This window comes from Pomacea canaliculata, linkage group LG5 (genome assembly GCF_003073045.1).
Source record: "Pomacea canaliculata isolate SZHN2017 linkage group LG5, ASM307304v1, whole genome shotgun sequence".
Lineage (NCBI taxonomy): Eukaryota > Metazoa > Mollusca > Gastropoda > Architaenioglossa > Ampullariidae > Pomacea > Pomacea canaliculata.
In genome coordinates, this window is record NC_037594.1 from 28,405,429 (window position 1) to 28,418,658 (window position 13,230).

The window sequence follows — 13,230 nt, forward strand, 5'->3', positions numbered from 1 at the left end:
TCAGTATAATTTTCTACGCCCCTCATTGTTAGAAGATAATAAATTTACAACATCAAAGTGCATAAGGAAATTCATTTCCTAACTTCTCCTTATTACCGAGTCTACAGAGTCTTTCATGTTTCGTACCGTTATCTTGTCACCCGACAGTGACCGGGTAGTTGTTTTGTTTAGTACAAAATTGTAAACAAGGGAGATAGATGCCGACAAGGTGTTCAAGTACAGGGTGAGGGGAGGGGGGCTTAAAAGTCAGGCTGGTTTTTGAAAGAACATTTTTGTAAATGACAAGAGAAATTTGGATTTTTTTGGTCTAATTGTGAAAGATTATGTCACGATGAATTAGGAGAATTCATTGCTTCATTGCCGATTGCTTACTTGATGTTGGCGCATGTATATTCATTGTGCGCGCACAAAGGCCGTCCCTTTTAAAAAATCCACAATTTCGGTTTGTTTGCAATACTATATTTCTCCTAAACAAATTTCCAAGGACTGGGGTGTTAATATCTGAAACTCCTTATAATGAAAATTGTTTTATAAAAGGTAGTTTGAAAGTTTGGGGCCATTATTTACATGGCATTCTGTAATTCAAACTGGGGAGCAGTCTCATCACCGATGTTAGAATACTTATAAAAAAAGGGAGTGGAAGTATTAGAGGCTAGAAAGATGGGGTCCTATGTCCTAAAACCATTCCCACTGTCAGGTCTGCTCGATGTAGACTGGGATGAGAGGACTATGAGCATCTCTAACTGTATCTGTAGCAGTGGTACTACAACAACAGCTACACGCGTAGACATAACAGGGCCACATGGAGGGATGGTGTAGATCACATTACTGAAATGATCCTCCTCAACTTCACCTCAATTTCCTTTACTTTTTTTCCCAGGAGTCCTGTTCACTTAACGCAGGTCGGTCCTATGCCAAGTAAACAAGAATCTAGTTATGCCAAACAACATCAATGTAATCTGTTCCTTAGTTGGATTAGAAGTAAGGGTCTGTCGACAGTTAAAGATGGTCTTTTGTTGAAACTTCATCTCTCGATTATGCCCCTACCCCTCACCACATCTTGTTGATGTTACAACTGATGTTACACTTATTTTGTGACCAACATATATACTTCAAACTCCCCTGTTTTATACTGAAAAGAACTGGAACCACCGATTATAAATTTGTCTTCCTGAAATAAGCACAAACACCTCGTACTCTATGGTTGCTTCAAAATTCTTATCTCTCTTTAAGTTAGTATACTGCCACAGTGGCTCTCTTTGTTGTCATCCGACCCCTTCCAATGTCCAGTTTATCTACAGTCTGCGAATTGTACGATCATAGGTCTGGGATTTACATCTGTAAAAGCTTGTCTGACTTGTGTTTGTGCCATACTTTGTCAGGTACACAGTTGCAGGGGTCAAGAGGTCGACAATACACATAGTATAAGCTTCACAACTGTCATGTCGAGTTTTTATAAATACCAAAGATTATACTTCTACCTTATCAAACCTCATATCGACAACATTACCGCATCATAAAGTATCTGACGCAAATCGTCAGGAGCAGATGAATATTTGAAATTTTCGCGAGTGTAAAAACCTCTGCCCACAGTTCCTCTAAATTGAAATTGAAATCAGAAAGTCTTTCCTTAAAGCTTCAATATTCGATTTAATCCTCTCCTTTTTCATGCCAAATATTTCTCGAAAAGCTCTGGGGATGTAGACCAGGTTTATATATAAATAGAAAGAGAAACTGGGTTCTGAACCATAGAAAAAGAAAAGAAGAAGAAGGAGAAGAAGGAGAAGGAGAAGAAGGAGGAGAAAGAGGAGGAGAAGAAGGAGGAGAAATAGGAGGAGGAGGAGAAGGAAACGGAGAAGAAAGAGGAGGAGGAGAAGAAGAAGAACAGCAGATACAACAGAAAAACAAGAACAAGTCGAAAACAAGAAGAAGAACAAGAAGAGAAACAGAAGAAGAACAAGAAGAGCAAGAAGAACAAGAAGAAGAAGCAAACACTGTACGGGAGCAGCACCAAGTGTAAAACGAAAGAACATCTTGAACATGCTGCAGAAAGCAAAAGCTTCCTAAGTGGCCGGGAAATTGGATACTAATGCGATTTCTAGGCGCGGAAGACAGCCACTGAAAGTGGTAGGATTATTCTACCTTCTCATTTTTTCTGGAAATTTTTGTCGCATGACGCATGTGTCGTCTGCACAGCAAAGAAATGTCTTCTATAATTCCTGAAACAGTTACTAAAACTGTTATTATCTCCCAAGCTGCCCATGATTTCAAGAATATTATTTAAGCATATTATTTAATGGCTGTGGCACTAGTGTGTCCTGTGTGTGGGCTTGAGATTTATACATTCCAAGTGTTCTATAACTTATTTTCATCTTCGGCATCGACTAAGTCGGTTGTGAAGTTTATTTTCAGTTTCTAATGAAGCTAAAGTGATCTCCTCAATTCCTCACCACCTTAGAAATATTTTTAACGGGAGATGCTTATAGATGAAGCAAACACTTATTTGGATGTGCTTTTTAATAACTGCCTCTTCATTTTAAAAACAGATGAGTGAGGACTAGATGTACACGAACATGTACTGACATTTTGACTATAACTCACTGAATTTGTTATTTACTTTCAGATCATTTAGAACCTAATAATGGCAGAAGTAGGTCTAAGTTTTGAAAAGAGAAAATTTATCATTAAAAAACAGAAGCACAAAAATAGCATTCAAGTGCAAAGACAATTTAGAGGACATTTTCACAAAGTTTCACCAACGAGACTCACCATTTATCCCTTTCATATTGAAATATTAATCTTTTCAATAAATAATGCTTTTATTGTTTTTTAATGAATGAGTGCATTTTTTAAACATGTATTTGTAAATGTAAATTTTTGAACCATTAATCTTGTTTATAAGTTGATAAACAATACATTTATTGTCATTTAAAGTGTGAGTACATTTTTGTGGGAAGCACCCTGTACAATGAAGTTTACTGCGAAATAATTTGGCAATCGTGAATACTGACTCCTCAACTCACCTCCAGTCCTCTTCCACTTCAATTACTTCATGAAAAAGAAAATAAGAAAACAATTAAAAAGGGGATTATCCCTCCCATTTCAAATGTAAAAACACATGTCCCTATTTATCATTCTTTTTTAATTTTATTTTCCTTGACTCACGTTTTGAATAGTTCGTCTCCTGAGGGGACCGGCGCCTTTCACTATTGTAAACATTCTTCATCGACAACACCGCTGCTGCAGCAACACCAGCAATGAGAACACACAAACACACACATAAACACACTCCACAGACATCAAATCACATTGACAAACAAATAAATACACGCACAGACACGCTCTCTTTCTCACAAACCCAAGGATGCAAACAAAACCTACCTCTTCCTATGGATTTCCTGCCTTGATGCTTAATCTGAAAAGCCACCAGGTTTTTCTCATCAGAGCAATTCAGTGAGATGGCAGTGGTCCTTTCACCGACAACATCACCACGAAAGTCAACAAAAGCCGGCCTCTCACAACTCGTTGTCCGATCTTTGGCGATGGTGGCCAGCACCTGGAGAGAAAACATCACGGCCCAAGCTGGCCTCACCGGGACTCGAACGTGTCCACGCATACTGCCGACACCCGAACTTTGACAACACACCACAACCACGACAACAGATGTCTTGGATGACTCAGAAAAATGCTGTGAAAATATTTTTCTGATTTTAAAGTTTATTAATCCACGAATGATTCCAGGTTTCGGTCTCAGAGACTACTTCTTTGCAAGTCAAAGTCCATGGTGTGGCAAGGTTTAAAGTGGAAAGGTCAGGATGAATAGCTCTCTCCCCTCTCCTCGGAGAAAGCTGTGGTGTGTGAAACATCGAAGCACGGGTATGGCAGGCTGGGCAGTTCCTCCAAACCGATTCCCGCGCGCCTGCGAGAGTCCGGCTGGGAGGAGACAGCGCCGGGAGCTATCCCTCCGTTTCTGTCACTGACTCCACGCCGGGTTGTTGCGACTGTGCTGGATGTAGGTCCTGCTGTCGCTGAGTCGAACGCCCGTTCACCGACATCTCTGACGAAATAGCTGGGAGGGTAAGGGGAGGGGGACCGCCGCGTGCGACGCATGCACTCGGCGCCAAGTAAACTTGTGTTCTGTCTGTTGTCGCCCAGCCTCATCTTTCCCGGGCAGCACGTGCAGTTCTCACTGATCGAGGGTTTGGGGAGGACACATGACATGAAAATGGGCTTTGCTGCAAATCTCTCTGTTGCAAGCAAATTGCAGTCTCTAGAATCGCTGTTACCCTGATTGCAGATGCTACAAGCTAATCGAGAAAAATCGACTTTTATGTTTCAATGTTGCAAGAATATCAAACAGTTTCTGAAATAACTCTTCACTTGTAAAAGTAGAAAAATACAAAATCAAAGAATAGCCTTCACCATGTAAAATAAAGTAAAGAGCAACAAACGTACCCCCCCCAAAAAAAAAAAAACAAACAAAAAAAAAAAACAAAAGAACAAAAAACCCCAAACAAACAAACAATCAAAAAACAAAAACAACACAACAAAACAAATAAATCAGTTGTTTTTGTATCAGTTGATAATATAAACAATTTTCTCAAAATCTCATGAGTACACAAGATATCTGATTTATAATCTGGATATTTGGCAGTTGAGATGTGGGCTCTGAAACGTTCTTTAAAGAATATTTTTTCATCGTGACCATCATCGTGATCGTGATTTTACATACTCCATCTAGGCGATGAATCGGTGTTTCTGTTACGAGACAATGACAGCGATTTATTCGGCTAAGCTCTTGCCCATCCCGATTTAAAACATTATATCTATATATAAAGAATTAACATTTACTGGTGTCAAATTAATTTGTTCATCTCAAAACATTACAGTAGACGAATAATGAAAAATTACAGTGCAGATATAATAAAAGATTACAATTACATATACCAAAACAGTACCAATTATAAATGTTAAATAAGATATATAGCAACAAATATTTATGAGCAATCTCTAATATTCAGGGTATTATAAAAACTCAAATTACTTAGTGTTTGTTTAAAAGTGGTTGCAAATAATACTGACAGACAGAATTGAGAAGAATGTCTAAATACTAAAGGGGATAAACAATTGATAGAGGGGCAGAGAAGCATAAATGTAATTCTGTTTCATCACTATCACAATGTGAACATGTAATATCTGTTATGGGAAACATATGATGATGGAGGAGCAGAGAAATACTACGAAATATATCTGGCTTTGCATATCAAGACGAGTGAAAACATTATGATGTGTGAAGGAGAGGAGGAGGTGGTCATATCCGGTTTGATGTTCGTTCAGTGACAAGCAGAACGGAAGAAATCCCCTCTTATGACGGAGAGACACAACGAGGAAGGAAAGAAAGGAAAATAGGATGAGTAGCTATGCACATGAGTGGCAGTACAAAGCGTCCAAAGCAATAGATTAGAACGTTGGCGCGTGCAATCAATAGCAAACTCCAAAAACCCTCCGCCACAAAGATCCCAGTGTTTTCCCCCAATTGCTTGTCGGAGGCCACGAGTGATCAACAGCTCAGAGAACAGAGATATATTCATGCTTCCTTACTGCTGAGCTAATTGCCAGTCCAAAATTGAAAGCCTCTTCTAATGTGTTCCCGGCTTCCTTCTCCAAGGAAGAAAGGATGGGAGGAGGAGGAGGAGAAGGAGAGATGGGGGGAGGAAGTGTTCTGGAGCCAAAAGAACTGTTCAAGCGACGGGCTGCGGTTTTCGAAGAGTACTAGCCCTTGTCGCTGGCAGCAGCTCGGTAGGTTTTATTGGACATAAAAATACTAGCTTCATCTCAGCTTCAGATCAATACGTCCTCCTCTCCCAATTCTCGAGGGAAAGGTGTATACCTCCTCCCTGAAATAATAAAAAGCCCGTCACTCTCTCGTGCAAAAGTTTTCATATTACAGAAATTGTCTAACAGCAATGCATACACGTGTATGTGTGTATGTATGTGTGTGAGTATGTGTGTCTGTGTCTGTGTGTGTATGTATATATGTGTGTGTGTGTTTGTGTGTGTGTGTGTGTACGATACTATTCAGTTCAGTATTTTGCGTACTTTCGCCAAGGTAACACAATAAACTGAACCAAAACTGGAAAAAAAGAAATGTTTACGAATGACTGAATACTGAAGTTCACCACGGATTAAAAAACTTTCAGTTTCACTCGATAATGTCTATCGTAGAAATCTCAAAGGAAGTCTAAGTGAAAACGGATTTTGTGAAAAAAATACCTTAATTTTATTAGTTGAAATAAAACTTGAAAAAAAGTTCCAAAGTCTTCAAACTAGTCAAGAAAAAAATATCCACGTTCGGTTGTTTTTTTTTTTACAGCCAGCCTTCAACTTGCGAGAAGGAATATTTGTCATTTTTTTCCTCCATTGGTACATACATGCAATATATATATACATACAGATATATACCCATGCAGTGTCAGATGGAACAGAGAAATAATACAAGTAAGTCAGATGACAATGTTAATATGAGTGGGCCGTTGGTTGAAGGCAGAAATCTCGGGAAATCTTCGACTCAGCTCTTTGGACCTCCGTGAAGATTTTGTAAGTCTGTCTACAAAAGTTTTCCATTTCACAGACGAGTAGGGATAAAGTTTCAGGTTGCACGACAAAAGCCTTAAAGGTCTAGCAGGGTGGAAAACATTTTTAAAAATGATCTTACAGGTATTAGTTCCCAAATGTGGACAAATAATTTATTTCTTTTATTGGCAATAGTCTCTTGGAAATAAAAGCACAATACATAGAAGGATGTCAGACTTGTTTATCCTCAGATAAGCCTTCTTCTAGTCACACGCACTTCTCACTATCTTTTACAAGATTATAACAATGTGGAATGTTAGAGTGAGCGAGCGTGGAAGGATAGAATGAGTTGATGTGGGCGTTGGAAGGAGGAAGTCGTGCCTTTAAAGGTGTGAACCTATAAATAGCTCGCAGCTGACATGAAGCCTTGCGAGGAGAGCGTTCGCGAACGATCCCATCACACGTGCACAGAGAGGCACAAAACAAAACAAAAGAAAACAAAAATGGAAAGTTAAGCCGACAGAAATGTTTTTGGCTGCGAATAAAAATAGGAACAGATGACTCCTCGTGAAGCGGTCAACGAGAAGGAATCTAATTAAGAGGAGACAGGCTTACCTTAACTCGATGGAGGGAAGACGGGAGGGTTTCACGGGACATCGCTGCTCGTCCTTCTCTGACGTCAGCGCTCTGTCGCCCTTCGTGTCCAGAATCAATTCGACGATAGTCTTGGCGAACTTGGCGGACATGTCACCTCTGACTGGAGCCAATGTGTCCAAGAGAAGTTTTTTTTCTATGTGAGCTTTTATTTTATTTTATTTTATTTTATTTTATTTTATTTTTATTTTATTTTATTTTATTTTATTTTATTTTATTTTATTTTATTTTATTTTATTTTATTTTATTTTATTTTATTTTATTTTATTTTATTTTATTTTATTTTATTTTATTTTATTTTATTTTATTTTATTTTATTTTATTTTATTTTATTTTATTGGAGGAAGAGGAGGAGGATAAATGTTTTGGTCTTCAAAACGAGTACTAACATGAATGACAGCTTGTTTTATTTTATTTCCATCGCTATAGGTAAGTGAGACTGTCATTACTTTTTGTCCCGACCCTCCACATCCGGGCCACACTGACAAGCACACAATAAAGGACTGAACAGATTATTCATTAGTGACCTTCCAACTGGCACCAAACTGAAGAATACGGGCAATCGACAGCTGGCCTGACATCCAGCAGGCTGTTCTCGCACGGATCTGATTTTTCCTTCCCTTTTCCTGCTTCTTCCCCCATCGATCCCATTTCCTTCTTTTCATTGCTCCTCTTAGATGGGCACTTTTGAAAAATTTTGTGTTAATCTTCTTTCTATTTGAAAGCAAATGCTAGCACTGGGGCTTGGAGGCAAAGTCTGGTGAGCAATTTAGAACTGACCTCCAGGCTGCTAAAAAGAAGAACGACAAACAGTCATCATGAAGAAAAGACTTTAATGCTGGCTAAACCGAAGATTTTTTTTTTTTGGACTTCATGAAGGGAAATCTCGGTCAGTGCCATCTTTTATTCTCTCCCAGAGGTACATAATTTTTAAATCTCTGTCTTGCTGAGCTAACAGTGTTTTGTAGCAAACAGCAAGATGGGTTTTTTAAAAATAAATTAATCAGACACCAGTCGAAGCAACAAATCGCTGGATTCATGAACATCGAACTTTGGTGAAAAAGGTCGAGCTGACTGACCTGCTGGATGCCGATTGTCTCCTGAATACTGGATGTTCCTTGGAATGGCATTGTTTCTGAGCATCGGCATGATGTGACAAAGAACTCTACTTCCAGATGTGTGCTGATCTGATTTTATCACAGATGAATAATAGACATATGAACTGTAAAGCTGTAATTCTTCCATTATTTCATTTCTTTGCTGAAGATGTGCTTCGACAAATTACAGGGTATAATACTAAAAAAATATGAAAGTGTTTGGATTTGCTAGTCATGAAGGATGACGAACAGTTAAAAGCCTGGACACTATTATATCGGTGGATTTGCAGTGCTTCTCTTCCGATGGCTTGTAAACTCATTTTGTTTTTTCAAAGAGACATTCTTCAGAAAAGCCAACAAGCAGCAAAACAGAAGAACAAACTTCTACTTATTATATACGTGCTATGACTAACCTGTGGTGTTGAAAGGAACATTTGCAGCCTGGATTACATTGTTTTTTCAAATAATTTTAAAAATATTTGAAAAGATCGGAAAGAGAGGGAGAAACAGAGAGAGCGAGAGAGAAGAGAGGAGGGAGGCATGGAATGAAGAGAAATAAATCGTTTACCTAACTGACGAAAGCGTCCGGCCAGTAAAAGGAGGGATTGTGGAAGCGTAACTTGCCCTTCCGGCGAGGTCACACAAACAACCACCAATGGCATCGGGGGGAAAAAAGAAGCAAACGAGCCTTTTCGCCTTGTAACTGTTACCTCCGCGCCAAGCAGGATTACTGAGTTCGACGCAAATTGGAAGCCATGCCCGCCGGCGTTCTTCTTCTTTTGTTCCTTCTTCTGTCTGCGTCCACGAACTGTCAGCTCGACATCGTCCAACTCATTCCATGGGCACGTGCCGAGGCTCAGGACCGGGGGCTATTTCACTCTTGTGCCTCATTTGCGCTCAGATTCAAGCCAGAATTTCTTGAGTCTGTTTCAGAGGAAAAGAACAAAATGAAGAGAGGAATTTTAAAGGAAAAAACCCCCAACTTCTCCAAGAAATATTTCTCAAATATCACAATGTCCTGACATAGCTACTGCCAGCTAACCAGTCTGGGGTAAAGTTACATCCAATTGTCTTTAGTAAGTTGATGACGATAATATAATCGTATTTTTCGTATTATGGTGAATTAAATTATATTTAAATATTGTTCACGATAAATAATATTCTTCTCGCATTGCGATGGATTAAGAATACCTTTTCGGATTTTTGGTTTTATTCTGTAACTTGTAAACAAGTGTTTAGACTCTCTGTCATTGCCACAAAACAATTATTGAATAGCTGTCATGTGATTCTTCTCAACCCAGTCAGACGAAAATCTTTGGTTTTCTGAGGCTGTATTTTCCATTTTTCCAACCACCAACAAAGTTATCTCGCTTTAGCATGCGTCTCAGTTCTAACAGTGTGTTCACCATCCGTTGTGCTGACTGCCCTTCTGTGGATGTGATTTGGTGAGATTGTGGTGAGGCGTGGTCGACCAGGCAAAACGGTTTGATCAGTGCAGGGACTCGGTAATTTGGAGGCACGGTCAACAGCTACATTTAGCAGCGGAAATTGCCGCAGTTTGTCATCAAGTCCGGCGGCAGCATGAAGGGGCTTGGCAGCAAAGGACACTCCACACTGCATCCAACCTCCAATCTTCTCCAGCATTCCACGATACTGCCGAGCACGAGCAGGACACACGAGGGACACTATCCCTCCTTGCTTGCACTTGGCTGATGGGACGTCTGGGGGACAAGATGGAGGCTGAAGACGTCCAGCCGCACGGGAATGACAAGCGGGAATGAGGTTAGATGGCCGGGAAATGTTCCTACCATGAGGCTTCTTCTGCCATCCACATTTCCTCGATGTAATCCTCATAACCAGCGACTGATCCACGAGGAAATGGAAAATAACAGGCAATAAAGAAGTGGTCTTCCCCACCCCTAAAAAACCCCAAAACAAACAACAAACACAGCCACCACCACCAACACCACCACCACCATCACTATCACCAAAAACAACAAAAACAAACTAAAAAATGAAGCATAGGCAATTCGTTTTACGGCTGAGTTCTGTAACAACGGTTTGCGTGATGTTAAAGCACAACTCAGTCTGTGGATGTGCGCGAGCGATTTTCGTTTTTTTTTTTTTTTTTTTTTTTTTTTTGTCCTATCTGCCCTCGGATCCTTTGGCAAAAATCAATATTATGTAATCAGCACATAATGGAGTGCACACGCGCATGTAAACACTTGAAAGGCAAAAAAAAAAAAAAAATACATTGCAGAATGAGAAAAACGCTGTCATCCCCCAGCGCTTGGTAGTCTCCCCTTTCCACTTGTCCATCATGACTACGCCAATCCTTTGAACACTATGAGCGCAGGATTGTCTGTTTAAAGCCACAAACAGCAACACGAAATACTCGTGATGTCCCGGCACTTATCGAATATTTGTTGCTGCTTGCACGAGCTGGAAATAGCAGTTGACTTTTATGTTTACATCGTAGGCCATTACACGTACATATGAATGCAAGGAGATTCAGGACCTTCCCTTTCTCCTCCCCCACCCCTTCACACCAGGTCTGGATTGATCACTTGTTTCAAATTCCGATTTGCAGTTTAGAAGCCAGAGTGTTTCGCTGTCAGATCGTCGTCCTCGGCGTAGGTCGAGCTTTTCTTGTTGGAATCGCATTATTGTGATAGGCTATCTCGCGCACTTTCAAAATCGACCACTGGCAGCAAAACATTCTTTTCCCATCAACCCTTGCTGGCTTCCCATAACATGAAATCAAGCATGATATTGAGACACCGGTCCGCGATTTGACCGTAAACACAAAAAATTCCACATGAGATCCAGAGTAGGAGGTTGGAGAAAAAGGGAAGGGACACACACACACACACACTAGTATATGGTTAGTGTACAACATGTAGAGTGCTGATATGTACAAGCATATGAGCTGTTCTGTTTGTTTGCCATCCAGCTTGCATCTCCAGATATTCGTCTGCCCTTAAGCCACTCAGCGCGATGGTATACTAAAAAGTCAATGGTATACAGTTTTTCTCAGAAATTTTGAGAACAACCGAGTCGACGAACGCCTTCAACGTTCACGAATTGTGGCATCTCGAGAAACGCCTCGAAGTTTTAATGGTTTTCTTTCAGCCCACGATTTTTTTTAAGGATTTCTGCTTTCTCTTATCTCAACTTCATCCCATGAGTGCGGCACAGTTCCACGAGAGTATGTTGATTTACATCGTGGTCCTTGGTCGCTGTCTTCTGATCTTCACGGGAGATAATGATGCCATCAGAGACACCAGTGACTTTAAGAATTACACAACTGGATTTAAAAAAAATAGTTCACTGATAACAGAAATTCCAAACGACACGCACTTCTAGCGGTAAGGCCTAGGGGTGTTTAAAATATTGTTATCTTTCTAGATCTTCGTCCAGGGGGACATGACAATAAGCGTTGTTAAGGTCTAATTTAGAAAAGACCTTGGCGCTTGCAAATCTGGGCAGGATATACTTACAGCTAACAGTTGCTCTTCTTCTGACCCTCCTTTTGAACATCGACTACAGCATGCAAGTGTTTCTTCTTCTTTGTTCTTTCTTCAAATTGATTCAGTTTCTGGCATTTCTTGCTAGTCTTGCTCCAGGCTGGGCATGGTTCTTTCTATAGATGACAACAGAACTTGCAGATTTTCTTCTTCTTTATTTCATTTCCTTTGCCATGTGTAATAATAGCGTTCATGTCTCTTAATGCTTCATCAGACTTCATGGACTTCAGTTGCCACTGGTTGTTTATTTTGCGTTATTTGAAAAGAGGAAAAAAGAAAAGAGAAAAAAGAAGGGATTGACAATTCTAGTTTGGGGCTAAACATAAAGTTTAGTGGAAGACCAAGATATTCGTAATAAGTAACTTTTTCCAGCTGTTAAAAGTACACGTAATATTAATTCGCGAATTAAAACGTTCGAAATAAAATATGTCAGCACTTTCATCATGATAATTATGTTGACTTTAAAAAAAAATGACTCACTATAACAATGTATTTTTCAAACCATCTATTGAAATCAGTCACAAACATCAACAAAAGCAACGCCTTTGTCATCTGAACAGAACTATCCGACATTCATCCTACAGAAATGTCAAAAAATGTTATGAAAAAGGGCAACTTGTGCAGTGACACTCCCCAGCCCTAACCCCAACAGCCGATCCATGAAAATTTAACGACTTAAAAGTGACAAAGCTTTTCTCGGGTTTCGTCGACCTGTGATGTCAGCGCATGCGCTCTCCAAGCCACTAGCGAGTCGATGGATTCATGAACTTGTATTATTGGATTGCTGGCAAGCGATTTTTTTTCCAGTTAACTACTAAAACGAGGCAGGTTCGTACGAAGCTTCCGGTTTATTCACATTTCAGATTAACTACTAAAACGAGGCAGGTTTATACAAGGCTTCCGGTTTAGTCACATTCATGGTTTAGGCTCGCTGAGACTAACAGTGGAGAACTTCGCAAGAGGCTAAGCGTTGGTCTCGGCAGACAGACAGCAGTCCACCTGTACACGTCCATGGATGGACTGAATAGAAATGTCCAATGGACCAAAACAAGGCCGGTGGCATGCAGACTGCATGTAGATTCCGGAAGTGTAATGGACCTTGCCTCCACAGGGACCGGGAGATCATCATCAGCAGCATCAGCATCAGCATCATCATCATCATCATCAGCAGCAGCAGCAGCAGCAGCATCAGACCTACCAGTGTCAAGAGTAAATATTTGTCCGCCATTTGTGAGAAAGAAAGCTGAAGCCGTCGATTTCTTTGTCTGGTTTTCAAACATGGTTCCCGTCTGCCTTCTTCGAGACAGTTTCTATATAAGTCACTGAGGTTTTGACAGTTCTGTTTGTGAAAAATCCCTTTATTTATAGTGCATTGTAAA

At 40.1% G+C, this 13,230-nt stretch overlaps 1 protein-coding gene across 1 annotated transcript in view; it reads right to left on the bottom strand.

Annotated features, from left to right (window-relative positions):
• LOC112565046 overlaps window positions 1–4,459 on the bottom strand; it is a 39,471-nt gene extending 35,012 nt beyond the window's left edge. Inside the window, exon 1 of the mRNA XM_025240281.1 lies at window positions 3,382–4,459. Within this exon, the coding sequence (XP_025096066.1) occupies window positions 3,382–3,616 (235 nt within the window). The 5' untranslated portion in view covers window positions 3,617–4,459. The remainder of the gene's footprint in view (window positions 1–3,381) is intronic.
• Window positions 4,460–13,230: the final 8,771 nt, after the last annotated feature.